The sequence below is a fragment of the Pelobates fuscus genome, chromosome 8, assembly GCF_036172605.1.
Source record: "Pelobates fuscus isolate aPelFus1 chromosome 8, aPelFus1.pri, whole genome shotgun sequence".
NCBI classification, from domain to species: domain Eukaryota; kingdom Metazoa; phylum Chordata; class Amphibia; order Anura; family Pelobatidae; genus Pelobates; species Pelobates fuscus.
This window is the reverse complement of record NC_086324.1, coordinates 145,136,106-145,151,225: the sequence shown is the minus strand read 5'-3', so window position 1 is coordinate 145,151,225 and position 15,120 is coordinate 145,136,106. Positions and strand designations below refer to the sequence as shown.

Genomic DNA, 15,120 nt, shown 5'->3' with positions numbered 1-15,120 from the left:
ATTTATATATAGGGGAAAGAGAGACAAGGGGTTGGATTCTCCTACTCAATAGAAATGTTACCATAGACTTCAATGAATAAATCACAATGTAATAACTAGAGTACTCTGCTAAAAATATATATATATATAAACAGCCCAGGGAGACAGAGCGACAGAGACACAGACACACAGAGACACACACACAGTGCAGGAAAGTTCCCAGTGCTATTATGTATATGGAGTTATTCCATATACTGTATACTATGTATCTCTCACACTGTGAGCTGCAGCCCTGATCCTCCCCACTGCTCTCTGCCTAGCACTGTAGAACCTGCCCACTCCTTGACTGTTTGTGGCTGTGTTGCTTAGTAGAAGGAAGACTGGGGGCGGCGCATGAGAGCCTTGCAATCTATGTATATTCTCCTGATCCACATTATTCCACTCTCCCTACAGCAGAGCTGGGAGCAACTGGCATCCACAAGGAGTTTATTCTCACCGAGCCCAGGGATTTAAAAGCCTTCTCCATCCAAGTGGAACTCCATAAAGCCTGCTTCCTCTGTGCCAGGAAGATCTGTAAAACATTGTAGCATTTGGCAAAGTTCTATTTATTTTCTCCCCTATCACAGACCTGCTGGGCTGCCTTTGTGCATATCTACATATATATATATATATGTATTTTTTTTTTTCTTTTGGTGTGTAAATGTTGCATGCTTGGGAGGGGTGGGGGGTGCAGTGGAGATCTTGCAGGCAGGTGATTGGCGTTTGAGAGAAGATCATAGAGCTGCCTCAGTGGGCTTTTTTGCTGTTTATCTGACCTAAGAGCCACCTACCTACCGACACCAGAACCACCATGCACAGTCTGAGCCTTGTCTCCTGCTAGAGATCCAGGATAAGCCAGGAAGGAAAAAAAAAAGAGGAAGGGGACCTCCTGTAAACTGGCAGCAGATCCACCAATTTTGTGGGGTGTTGTTTCTCCCCTAAGGGATGTTACTGATTCCCCGAAATACAGGAGCGTTTTTGCAGCTCCTACACCAAGACATTGCATTGTCATTGAGTATTAAGTGCTGCAGAACGCAATGAGGTGCTGGGGTTGGATTCTGCTGCTAAGCCTTTGCTACCTGCTGTCACCTTCATCCTGCGAGGTAGGTCTGTGGTCCTACACTGCTGTGTACGTTTATCTACATATATCTACTATGTGCATTTATATATATATTATTTTTAATTAAAGGTTACACTGGTAATTTGATTAATATTGTTATTTTGCAGCCATAAGGTGGAGATATTTGTTTTATTGCCCTTGTATTAAGCCATGAATAGCACTGATTCTATGTGCCCATTGCATGTCATAGAAACACACCTTTAGCCAAGAGGGTAGATTTTCAATGTTAAAAAAAAAAAAAAAAAAAAAAATGATTTAGGAACATTTTGGGAAGCTTGATCACTCTGTCTGCAGGAGAGGTTCATCACAGCAGCTACATAGTAATTCTCTCCTCTCTGAAGGTTCCATGACTTGGCAGAACTGCACAATTGACTCTAGTGCATCTCAAGAGGTTTTACTGCACCAGACAAGGTGGATGGACCTTCTAGCTTGATTTCCACTGACAGCAGACCATAGCAGTTAACCTGATCTAAGCACTACATTCCCCCCAGACCATGCCTAGACAAGATCAGAACACATTTCCTGCACATTTCAAGGCTACCTGATACACACACACACACACACACACACACACACACACTTTTTGCCATGTCAAGCTGACCCACACAAGTGATTCCCCCAACACCCCCATTTCTTGCCAAGCACATCTGTCTTCTTAGCAAAGTTGTAAGCTGTAATTAATGTGGAATTGTTTGTTTTGATCTTTTAGACCTGCTAGAATATGCCATATGAAAATCGCACTGCAGTTTTGTGGTTTAAAAAAAAACTCATTGATAATCAATTTAGGGAGTGTTGAAGCAGTATGTCTCTGTGTGTGTGTGTGTGTGTGTGTAACAAGATTTCTTACAAGGGTGCTAAAGAAAGCAGGCTTATCCAAGCAGATTGGAAGGGGGAACAAATCTGAGATCACACAGGTCAAGTGAATGCTTTTTAAAGAAATATATTCACCCACCCCATAGGTCTCCTGTTGAACCAGAAATTAATTAAGGGTTAGGGAAATCTACCATTCCCCTATAGACACTGCTATTTAAAGAAACAGTCTTTTTAAGAACAAATTGTCTAGGACTGGGATAGAATCTAGCAATCTAATGAGTCACGTTGGCATTAGCATGGCAGACAAAATATTTAGGAATGTGGAATGTAGGGTGGTTTTTTTTTTGTTTTTTGTTTTTAATCCCACGATATATAACAAAACTATTAAAGAAAAATATGTCACAAGACGAGACTTGTTCCTAAGAAATAATTGCGGATATTAGCAACATCCAAAAAGGTGTATTTATTTATTTCGTATGTATAGATTTTTGTAGCTTACAATAAAGATGGTTAAAGGCTTTAATATTGTTTTAAGAGTGCAATTAAATATATATATATATGTATTTGCCCCTGCTGTGCTGATAGGGTTAAAAGTGGATTCTATTAATGGGTGCTTTAGAGTAAGTCTTGCCCATTGCATGTGTGACAAACACCAGGGCTGACAAACTTTAATTGCTGTATTGTAGCTGATATATTCTATCATACAGAGTAAAAAGACAAATTGTGATGCCTTTAGTGATTATTTTATTTTCAAAGCCTTTAAGAGCTTAATTCTCTGCCTTAGCCTGTCTGCAGAATTTTTTAAGTGACTATCTCAAAACCCAGGGGGAGCCCCCTCCCCAGATCAGGGTACAGACTGGCGTAAAACATAACTCAGGGCGTGATTATTTGCCTGTAATGCTTTTTAGAGATTGAAGCCTTTTCCTTGATGTTGACTCCATGGCTAAATTAAAGCAGTTACCTGTCTGTTTTTTTCAAAGGGTTTTGATTTACACAGGGCTAAATGTGGTGTTCTTCAAAGCAAGTGCTCATTCTTTTTTCAATAATAGGTTTGAGAAGGGCATGTCAGTTTGACACGGCCTTTTAACCAGCTCAGATTAGCTATAGCTAGATATATATCTATATATTTACACCTTCACACTGCAGGTAATTGAAAATAAAACACAGCGGTTTGCCTTTTAAGTTGTACCTGGCTGTAAATAATTCATTCCCCCCCCCAAAAAAAAAAACTTAGCCTTCCTGTGTTAGCTCAGGTCACCTGTATGGTGTACCTTTAAACCGCTTTTAAAGCACATGTGCTTTATACACCTTTTTACCCAGAGTTGCATTTGCCCCCCTAGGGCAGTCTTATTAAAGCATTTTCTCGTAATTATTACATATTTGTGGTAGGAACATAGATATCTCCTGTTGTGTAATACTTCCGCTTGAACAGCTACATAGGGATCTAAAATCCGTGTTTATTTTTTTTTCTTTCCCCCACCTTAAGTCAATTCATTTGCAGAGAGTCGACCTGTTTTTTTTCTTTCTGTAGAGACACTTTCTAAGTCCGGTTACTTTGGATTGTCTGCCTTTGTTATCCGACAGGCTGATTAGATGAGATTTGTGAATGGCTAGTTAGATCTAAAAGCAGTCAAATTCCATTTTTTTTCAGGGGGTGGGAGAAAAAAAAAATCAGAATCTTGGGACAAAAGTAATCTAAAGAAAAAAAGATAAGGAACTGAGACATAATTCTTCTATATCACGCTTGCATTTTTGTATGTTTTACAATATGCTAACCGAAAAAACAAACAAACCTGGAAATCTTGGAATGTTAGTTAACATGTTAAATTCCCCCCAAAAAGAAATGATGCGCCATGATGGCTCCTAAAGGGATAGTTTTATTCCCCAAATCTTTGTAATGGCACATAACACACATTATTAGGCAAATGCCAAATATTGAGGTTATTTTGGCTCAGTTGCTAATTTCCATGTAATTCAGACAAACTGTGGTTACCTATTTATGTTGTATTTTTTTTGGCTTAGAAATGTTTAGTCATGCAATCTGTTTGATGTTGGAGAATGCTTTAATATCACTAAGGAGAGGGAGCATCCGGTATCTAAAAGTTAAAATATGTAGGGTGTGATAAGGAAGTGTGTTTTGTGGAATTTGCTTTTTTTTTTTTTTCTCCTAAATATCTTTATTCCCTGGCGGCGTTAAGGAAACAGAGATCCCCCAGGAGCTGATCGAAAAACTGTCGCACAGCGAAATCCACAGCATCAGCGACTTACAGCGGCTTCTGGAGATTGATTCCGTAGGTAAATTCAATTTCTTTTTTACCTTCTCCAAAGCTCCAGGTAGATGGGTGGCTCCCTGGTCACGTATAATAATGCTCTATCTCTTAGAATTGGTTTGGATTCTGCACGGTGGTGGGGTGGGGTGTAGGGAGGGCGGGGATTGAGGGATGATAGTTCAGATGAATGAGTAAGGAGGCCAGATTTCGAAGCCATAAACAGCAGCTGAGCTGAGTCAAGCATTGATAAACCAACTAGGCTTATAATGAGTAGGTGTGGTGTTATTCTCAAGGGAGGGAAGCCCAAACACATTGCAAGCTTGCATAGAAGGCCAGCTCTCTTCATGTTCATTGCCTGCTATGTGAAACAAAGTAACACGCTACCAGAAGAAGAAGCTATAAATCCCGTAAGGCCACATGGATGAGATATTTATTATTTTTTCTATTTATTTTCTTTGCTTTTATTTGGCTGTAGGTTTCATGAGATATATCTTCCTTTTTTTTTTTTTTGCTTTTATCTGCCTGTTTTGTTCAGTCGACCTGTTGATCAAAGTATGAAAATAGAAATGTAAGGATACCTACGGAGATATCAATGTTTGACTTTGAACTGTTTGATAGCAATATTCTGGGATCAAAAATGGTTTGATGGTTGACAATCAATTTTAATCAATTTGCTCTGCTTGTACTGAACATACCTTCACCCCAAACTGCATATAAATTACTTTTCGTCTCGATTGTCGAGTATTCAGTAGTTGTAAACATAATGTTATTTATTTAAATGGCACATGGGTGTAACTGCATTTCAGTTTATTTTTAAGTTCATATTGTCCCTTTAAGAACTGTACCATTTTGTTATGTATATATATATATCTTGAATCAAGCTTACCTAAATTGTGCACCAAAGATAGTGACCTCGTTGTGTCTCTCCAGTCCTGATTTTTAAACCAAAACCTTCATCCAGTAGCATCGATAGGACCATTAGCCAATCATCCTAACGTTTTTCAAATTAAAGAATGGGACTAGTGGATCGTAGTTTGAAAAGGAAGGTAAATTGAGTACTAGCTGCTTAGGAGACGATGTGAAGCCTAGAACATTAATATCATTGACCTATTCATATTGCGCTAAATGGATGATCTACAAGTCGTCTTGAAGGGATTAATTTTAAGAGTATCTGAAAAATGGTACAGAAGAGATGGAGGTGCCAAGTTCAAGATTTATGGAAAAAGTATTTCAAGTCAGGAGTGGCATATTTTAGAACTAGAACTGTTCAAGTCACATTATTTTGACCAAATTAGTGAAATCTTGCTTTTCGGGGGATAATTTTCTAGTCATTTAAAAACACATACAAATCGTAAATATATTGATGTCAAGCAGTTTGTAGAACAGTGTAACTGTCTTTCAGGAAGACGTACACACCCGCCATGCGAAAGGGGTTGTTAATATTGGTGTAAATAATGTAGAATTTTTTTTTTAATAAACATATATATTTATTATATAGTTTAACCGCAGCCATGTACTCTCAAGAAAATGTTTTTGAAATAATGTGTTATCGTGTTTAAAAAAAAAAAAAAACACCCCGCTGTTTTTCTAATACAATTTCAACATATCCCTCTTAAAACCCTTTCAAAACTGAAATAATTATTCCAATTATCTGGGATTACGCGGCACTAAGCATTTTATAGTTTTCTACCTGTTGACAGGGATAATTTTTGTGAGCTGTAAACAAGAAGAGGAGATTAGACTTGGTGATGAAGAGAGTTGAGAATGGAAGCAGCATTAAGATCTTGTCTATAATGAAGTTCCTTTGAGTGTTGGGTGGCACCTTCCCTTGAATACATGCCTTCGGCAATTTTCTTTCTTTTGAAGTCATGCTGGGATCTCCTTAATTCGGCCATAGGCATAAATAATAAAGAGTAATTATTTTTAGTTGTAGGGTATTAAGACTAATCAATTGTGCAGGATCAGCAAGCTTGCTGCAACAAGACTGCAAGGCTAATTTCCTCTACTTCCATACAATTGTTAAGCAGAGTTGTACAACACAGAAATCCACTTGTCTCGTTCACGTTTGCTTGCGTATAATTGGGAGGATATTTGTATAGGGTGCCTTTTTCTGCTTCACAACCTCCCTCATGCTGGCTGGTTTTGAGTAGGCAGTGAAGCAGGACAGTTACAGACGAAGCTGATTGTGCAGATTGAAGATTAAAGAAGCTTTTTATCTCTTTGAAAAGAACAAAAACACCCCAAAAACGGCAAGCTCTCTACAATAAAGTTTAAGCGTGACTTTCAATGCATCGTGGTAAAACGGTTCCATGTTAGTATTTGTAAACGGAGCATTGCGTGCAAAAGTTTATGAATGTGTACACAGCCATAATATTCTCAATTTTTTATTTTCAGTGGGAAACTTATTTTATTTGAATAATTGTTGCGATAATAGACAATAAACAAGGTTGACCAGCAATGTATAAAATTTATATGTTGCACTTTTGGGATTAAGTATTCTAGTGGTCTCCTTTATCAGGTAAGAACACATGCGTTGCCTTCTATAAAGTCTGGTGTATGTAGTAGGTGATGGTATTTGATACTGATGGTCACCAAACAGAACAGGATGTTCTAGTTCAGTGATGGCTAACCTTGACACCATAAATTGTTTCTGGACTACATTTCCCATGATGCTCAGCTAGCTTTTAGACTCTAAAAGCTAGCTGAGCATCATGGGAAATGAAGTCCAGAAATAATTTATGGTGTCATGGTTAAACATCACTGAACTAGTTTGATGTTTTATTGAGTTTCTTTTCTGGCTGTGGGTGAGCACCACCAGAAAAAAATAGACTTTGGCCACGATTGTCCAGTTTGATGTTTCGTTGAGTTTGTTTGTTCTTGCTTTTGGCGATGACCACCAGAAACACTCCAGTAAGCATTTTCTAGCTTGATCCGATATTATCTAACTGGTTGCATTGTAAAATACTCTGGTTAGGGTATCCTTGTTTACATTTCAGTTTGTTTATTTTGCTTAGCTGGTAGTCTGGCAGATGAGCACGCATTCGCCTTCTATTGTCATGATCCATAGTCAGCTGGCACTCTGATCCCCTGTTAGATGAAGCAAATGTTATCATTCCCACTCTTGTAGACTAAAAATAGAAAGTTTGACATGTGAGACAACATGAATTTCCCATTAACCACCCATCCCCCCCCACACACATGTAACGGTCTTACAGCTTGTTCCAAAATTTGCATATGCGAATCTAAATATTGTAGTGCAAATTAAATTAAAACCTGTTACATTTGGATCTATTTATATTCCAAAAATATAGCAAGTGAACTTGATGATGACCATCTAATGAAATTGATGCAATGTATTTATTAAAAAGATTGTTGAAATAGATCTCCCTGGAAATATATGCATAATTCTCGTCATATTGTGCTGTGGTTACATATTAATTCGAGTTTTATCAATGAGGCAGAAGGAGCATTGATGAAAGTAAACTGATTCAATTTTATTAGTGCAGATTATTGCTTGCCAGCAGACCCTGGTGGCCAACAACAACCGAAGATTAATAGATATCTCTGCTTAACCAAGGTTAAAACAGATTACACAAAGGAAGGTGTCGCCACAAGAGGGGTCATGTTGATAAATTCATTCTTCATGGAATTGTACAATTGAAACATTAAGTGGTGCACGCATGCTGACATGCACACGCTCAACCTGACACCTGTGCTTGTGAAGTGTGTATTGATGCATGCATGGTGCATGCATGCTTCATGATGCACTTGTGGTACAGTTTTGGCAGATATTCTGTTGGCATTGCAGTTAACAAGTTTCAGAAGGCTACTATCCTGCTAGATCTGACATTAAGACATATTGGAATTCACCCAAGACAACCTTGAAGTATGCATAATTTATAAACATTCATAGTCAAAGAATAATTTGCAAAGTCTGACATCTCTTGCTTCAACCCCATTTAAACATATCCCACAGATATTTACTACTTAAAGTAACTCTATGGCGTTAAGAATACAAACGTATTCTTAACATAATATCGTTTACCTTCTAATGTAGATGTCCCACTTGAGAGGTACAAAAGGTAAGTTTTACTTACCATACATCTTGAGGGAGGTGTGCTGGTCTCTGTGTTGGTGCTCTGCCTTCCTGGCCTTCCTAGTCTCGATGATCTCAGCTAATACAATGCTTTCACACAGAAAAGCATTGGGACGGTCGTGCACATGCACGGCAAAATGACCCACTGCAATAATCCAATACTGTCAATGAGAGTTATTTGAACTGAAACTGAGTTAAGCTTGGTTATAGCCGCACAAGTGCCTCAATTGGCTATCTTCCTACAAAAACACCAATGTTTAACAATGTAGGGTTAAACAACAGGGACTGGGCACCAAGACCAATTCATTGAATTGAAGTGGTTTGGGTGGCTATAGTGTCCCTTTAAAACACCTAGGTTTTACTGATGTCTTTTTTTTTTACTGATGTCTTTACTGATGTCTCCGGAATGTTCCAGGGAGCAATGAAAGGGTTATACACTGGACTTTTAAGAGCAGCAAAGTAGTTAAATATGAGAGTTATCACATGTCTGATGTCATTAAAAATGTTGGCCAAAGTTGCTTCTAGCTGTAGATTTTTTTAATATCACCTAGACCCCATCATCATTACAATAGTTACATGGGACATTGTTAATTTTGTGCATAATTCTGGTAGATTTATAGATACCCTTGTATAGGGGATGGGATATGTCCCAATGCATAGTTATTTTATATCTGCGCCAGTGTTACATATTTGGTATTTTGACAAGAAAGCGATGAGCTCAATCACAATATTTTATATAATGTTCACAAAATTATATTTCTGGGGCCAATTAAATTTAAATAAGGTAAACGCAGGAAAACATGTATTATCTTCAGTGCCTATTTAGCAATGTTTATGTCACCTTTTAGGTCTGTGGTGTGGTGGCCATGTTTTGATTTGTTTTATTAAAAACCATTATGAATCCAAATAAATAATATATATATTTTTTTGGTTTGTCAGAATATTCCAAAAACCAGTTCCCATTGGTGTAAGTTCTCAAGAGAGAGGGGGAGGGGTGATAAGGAAGGTGTAGTGTGTGTAGATGAGGGGGACATTTAGTAATGAGGGGAACATTTAGTAATGAGAGGAGAGATGTATCAGGGAGCAGACAGGTAGGAAGTGTAAGGAGGAAAGACGATGAATTCAGTTTTAAAGGGCTGCATTTCAGGTAGTGGTGGGACATACATAGAAGACAACAGAGGGACAGTTTCTAATGTAAGATACAAAAGACCAGGAGAACTGAGGTTAATCTTCTTTATATCAGCACAAGTGATACTGGAACCAAGGTTGCCAGGAGAAGAGGTCCAGAAGGGAAATAATGGGAAAGGAAGAACTGTTTATGGAAGCACACAAATAGAATGTGGATGATGTTACCAAGTAAGAAATGACTGGATAGATATGACACGAGCCAGACAAGAGACATTCCATGAACAGATCAAGGAAACCAGGGCAAGAAGCATCTAACTGTCAACAGTAAAAGACAGTAGACAGTTTCCAGAGGGTTAGTAGGGAAAAGTACCCTTCTTAGTACATGGAGATTATTTAGTTAGAGGACTTTGTTAAGGCTCTCTCAATTGTGTGAAGTGGTTGAAGACTAGAATAAGATAGCCAGAAAGGTTATTCGAGTAGAACAAGTTAATTAAGCACTCAATTAAGACACAAACCACTCAAGTGCTTTCAAGACAGAAGGGAGGATCACTGTTGGTATAATTGAAATATTGCATGTATTATAGGAACATGTTCTGAGTAGGATATGTCAGTTCCGGTAGGTAGAAAGGTTAATGAGGTGTGTGAATAACAAGCCTAGTGTAGAGAAGAGGGAATCAATGGGGTGGGTAAGGGTCAAAGGAGAAACTTGTAGGAAATGAAAAGGAAGAAAATAAGAACTCTTCCACATTCAAAAACCTTTATCAACGAAGTCTGGGACATTTGAAGAAGGACATTTTAACATAATAAACAATGAGAATTTATTTTTATTGTCTGTCATCTCCCACCCTCAGCTTTTTTTTCTTGTACTGTTCCTAACACTTTATTTTGTTTTGGATCAGTGAATACAGAAATATCTGATCACCTGGTGGACGTACTCATTTTCAGCATATATTTCCTCTAATTAATGGATGCTTCATGGTTTAAAAACATTGATGCACTCCCAAAATGACTGCCTTAACCTTGAAAATGTCCAATTTCTTTGTCTAGCAACTACAGGTATAATTACAATATCTTGATCAGAGGAAAATACTACTAAGCTGTTAAGTATATTGTTTTAAATTGTTTCTACCTGGTCATTCTAAGGGTGCAGAATTGCATTAAGATGTGAGTCAGGTAGATAATCTCCCCGTGATTGTATATAAGCTAATAGTTCCATATGGAATCTTTACAACACCAAACCTGGACGGCTAATGGCATTGATATCAAATGAAGAAAGTATTCACTCAAAATAGACATAAGGACAGGATGAGGTTCAGTTTTGATTGCTATAAGTGGAACATAATTGTACAAAAGCAAAGTCTGCCTAAATTTATCTTCTTTTTTTAGGTTGGCAGGTGCACTGTTGTCCCTTGCCAATAAAGATATTCTAGCTCTGTTCGGGAATAGCTTTTACATGCATTTTTAGCACATCCGGACCCTTAATCCTGTGTGCTTTGTGGGTTGGCACACAGTATCTTAAACCAAAATAAAGAAAAATATAATAAAACATTTTTTTCAACTCCTGCTGTTTTTTTAATTTTTTTTTTTTAAATCTTTGGTACAATTTATCACCATTATAATTTCCTTAGCTTGTTTAAATAGCTAAATTACATATAAAGATCGATGATTTGATAAGAACCAACTAGCTCTTCTGTTATGCCGGTTCCATATCTAAAAACACAAACGTCCTTCTATCTGGAACTTGTGTTCTATTCAGGACATCAAGATGTCTTTGCCAGTTTTATGACCATCATCTGGAGTGTGGTTTGAGGATCCATATTAATATATGTGAATAAGTCCTCCTGAATTGTTCTATGCTACTTTACCTTCAGGGCATGAACCTTGTGTGTTATAGCTGTCTTCTGGTGCATTTTTTGCATTAAGTAGTTACTCATGCATTTTGTAATGGGCCAATGTATTTTTTTTTTTAAATGTATAGTGGCAGTGTGAGCACCATGACTACTGCATGGGTCTGGGTCCACCTGTTTTGAAGGACGTTGACTGAAACTGGGGGTTTCTAAGGCATAACCCCCACTCAGATTGCAGATCGCAAATACTGAAATGTAATACACTCATTTGCAATATCAATTTCTTTCATATTTACTTGCCAGTAATAGATTATATGATATTTAGTATATAATAAAAATTGGTCAAATTCACTTTTGTTTCCAGTTTCCTTTAATTTAAGGTTGTGTGGAAAGGTTACTGAGATTCAACCAGAAGTTCTTGTAATTAATTGTTGCTGGATGCCTGTTATAATCTGAGGAAAGCGTGTGTAGGCTTGGCCGAGGTGCTGTTTGATTAGATGAGCATGAAAAAAATATGCGTTTTCATCTTCGTGTTGGTCCACATGAATTATTGTGAATTCAATTACGGTATGTTGTGTCTATTTGGTCCCATAGATCAATTCAAGGAGCCTTCCTCTCAAGCTTCAAAAAATGTAATTGAGTTTTCTGGCATTTGTTAAAAAGAAATCCAATCGAAAAAGCTTTCCATGTATGGCAGCTTATTATTTAGTTGACTTGGCAAGCCTCCATTTTGCCATTTTGTAGGTAATGAACAAGTTGCATTTTCAGATACATTACGGAACAAGCCAGAACTAATTGTCGTTATATTTTATCCATTCTCTAGACCTTGTCAGTACATAGACACATAAAAAATTCAAGTGAAACTATTTGGGTCTGTGCCACTGAAGCATTGTAAATGAACGGCTGGCTACATTCACCCCCCCGCCCAGAATTAAATTAGTCCACAAAGAAACATGGTAGCCAAAATACAGCAACAATAAACCATGAACAAGGTCTCCTAAAATGGCTGATTTCCAAACATGAGTAAAGTACATGCATTGTACATGATTGGGGCATCGTGCAACTACCATGATGCTTTGCCAGTTGGGGATATACCATTTGCCCATCCTTGCAGAGTTGTATTTGTGAATAGTGCTGATCTGTTTGAATGTAAGCATGTTTTTGCATGGAGTATGTGTGAATATAGGGATGTATTTGTGTTTAGTGTTGGCATTTGAATACAGTTGTTTATTTGTATTTACTATTGCCATTTAGATACAGTGGTGTATTTGTATATAGTGGTGTCATTTGAATGCAGGCGTGTGTAGAGTTGGCATTGGAATGCTGGGATTTATGGACATATTATTATTATTATTATTATTATTATTCTATTTATATAGCGCCAACAAATTCCATAGCGCTTTACAAAGGGTGGACTAACAAACATGTCATTGTAACCAGACAAGTTTGACGCACAGAAACAGAGGGGTTGAGGGCCCTGCTCAATGAGCTTACATGCTAGAAGGAGTGGGGTATAGTGACACAGAAGGTAAGGGAAGTTTTAGGGAAGTAGATTGGTAGAATAGTATTCACTGAAGACTTTGTGTGGGTGTTTGGTTTAGTTTTTTGAGCCATTAACAGTTTAATTGATATGCTTTTGTCAAAAAGTGAGTTTTTAATGATTTTTTGAAAGAGTGGAGACTGGGTGAGTGTGAAAAGGGAAGGGAGTTCCACAGGAACGGTGCAGCTCTAGAGAAGTCTTGAATGCGGGTATCAGAGCTGGGAGTACGAACAGAGGATAGATGCAGGTTTTCGACAGAGCGAAGGGGCCTTGACGGACATACATTTACTGACACAGATACACATACAGATGCACACGTAGAACGCATAAAAATACACACTTAGACAAACACATATACACATACTAACACACACACACACACACACACATTCAGGGCATAATTTGCATATTTGTAACCACCAGTGGTGTCTGGTGACATTTCAGGTTGGGTGGTCACTATCTTAAGTGACAGGCACCTGCTGTTGGAGTAGTGTGTGTCACTATGTGGCTGGGGTGCTGGGCTTGGGACTGCCAGGGTCTGAGGGGCCTGTAACACTGAAGTTAGGCAGACACCTCTTCTAACTCTGTGTGCCTGCCTTAATTTGCTATATGGGGGAGCTCAGGGTCTAAATGGATGGGGGAGCTGGGTGGCAGGCACAGTAAGTGTGGTGCTTGCCCGTGTAACAGAGAAGGTAGCCAGCCGGTCATGCTCTAATTTACTTCTCACTAATGGTGTGCAGAAGGCACGGCTGTAACATGAGTTGTCTGCCGATCTGCCTCTCTCTGCCGGTTCCGTGCTGCCTGATTGTACAGCTTTATACATCCGGCACCTGCCTCAATAAGACCAGGCAGCGCAGGAACCAGCAGTGGAGTGCAGAGAGAGGCAGATCGTCGGCAGGCACTTCCTTGTATCAAACAGACACATTAAACATTAAAACTGGTAAGGGACTGCCTCAGCTGCCCGTATGAAAAAGCCTGCACTGATAGCCATTCTCCTGTTTCCATACCTTTTGGGTGCAGGAAGGTGGATTCCTTGTAGTCTAATGGGATCTGGCTACTGGCTGAGGCTGCTGTGAGTCTGAGACTGGTCCAATGCTCTCACCTCCCACCCCCACCCCCTCTGCCTCCTTCTCTGTCTCCCTTCCCTCTCTTTTACCTGGGAGGAAGTGACATAAACTCACTTCCTCCCAGCACTGCCGATCTAAAGCTCGGTTGCATTGTTAAATTCTATGGTGACCATGATTAGACTTGCCCATTATGGGGTCCTAAGTGTGTGGGACACCAGTGGGCCCCGGTGCCGGTGCATCGTGTGTACCCTTGAACTAGCAACATGTTTGTGGTTATTTAGTTAAATCTGACACTTAGAAAAATGATCAGGTGTTGCAGACCAAATTTCTATAAATCGCTGCCTCAAGACCTTATTTTGTGCTGTATATCCATGTATAACTTACCCCTTTTTTTACCCATCGTATTGCCAGCTGCCCTATTTTTAGAGGCCATGTATAAATGTATGAATGTACATTATTGATATGGAAAGAAATCTATAAATTAATTAATGCAGGGATATCAAAAGAACCTTCATAAATATGCAAATCTCAATGACATATTTGATTAGATCCAGACAGTTAACATGTCCTGGGCCGGCAGATGCACAATTTACATACAGGGATAAAAAAAACGCTAATAATATTTCCTAGTGATTTGTGGCCATGTGCTCAAATGTGGATATGGTGATTTAACAAAGACCATATTTTAGTGAAAGCTAAGCTTTTAGTAGTTGTGGACTTTTCTTATCATTATATACAGTTAACTGAATTACTCTCTGAACCTAATGTGTTCGGTAGTCCACAGCATTTGTTGTGTAAAAGGTTAGTACCAGTGTACTTTTTGGCAGCAAACCACAGAATGCAATAGTGCCACTTTTTGACCACGATTTAAATTTTTTTTTTATTTGTTGATTATTCCCCAAATAAAAATTATAGCCCATTATACTGAAGCTTTTACATAGAAACATAGAATGTATTTATAGTTAAATCCCCCTCTTATAATATTGTAAAGCGCTACAGAATCTGTTGGCGCTATATAAATGGCAATAATAATAATAATGTGCAAGCAGATAAGAACCATTCAGCCCATCTAGACTGCCCAATTTTCTTTCATTAGTCCCTGGCCTTATTTTATAGCTAGGATAACCTTAAGCCCACGTATGCTTAAACTCCTTCACTGTGTTAATCTCTACCACTTCAGCTGGAAGGCTATTGCATGTATCTACTACCCTCTTAGTAAAG

General features: G+C 38.4%; 1 protein-coding gene across 2 annotated transcripts in view; it reads left to right on the top strand.

The window, feature by feature from the left end:
• The first annotated feature begins 386 nt into the window (after positions 1-386).
• Positions 387-15,120, top strand: part of PDGFA (platelet derived growth factor subunit A) — a 45,556-nt gene continuing 30,822 nt past the window's right edge. The window contains exons 1-2 of one of the 2 annotated variants that reach the window (XM_063430381.1): positions 387-1,121; positions 4,150-4,246. In XM_063430381.1, the coding sequence (XP_063286451.1) occupies positions 1,056-1,121; positions 4,150-4,246 (163 nt within the window). In that variant the 5' untranslated portion in view covers positions 387-1,055. The remainder of the gene's footprint in view (positions 1,122-4,149; positions 4,247-15,120) is intronic. The other variant, XM_063430382.1, reaches the window with a different exon arrangement.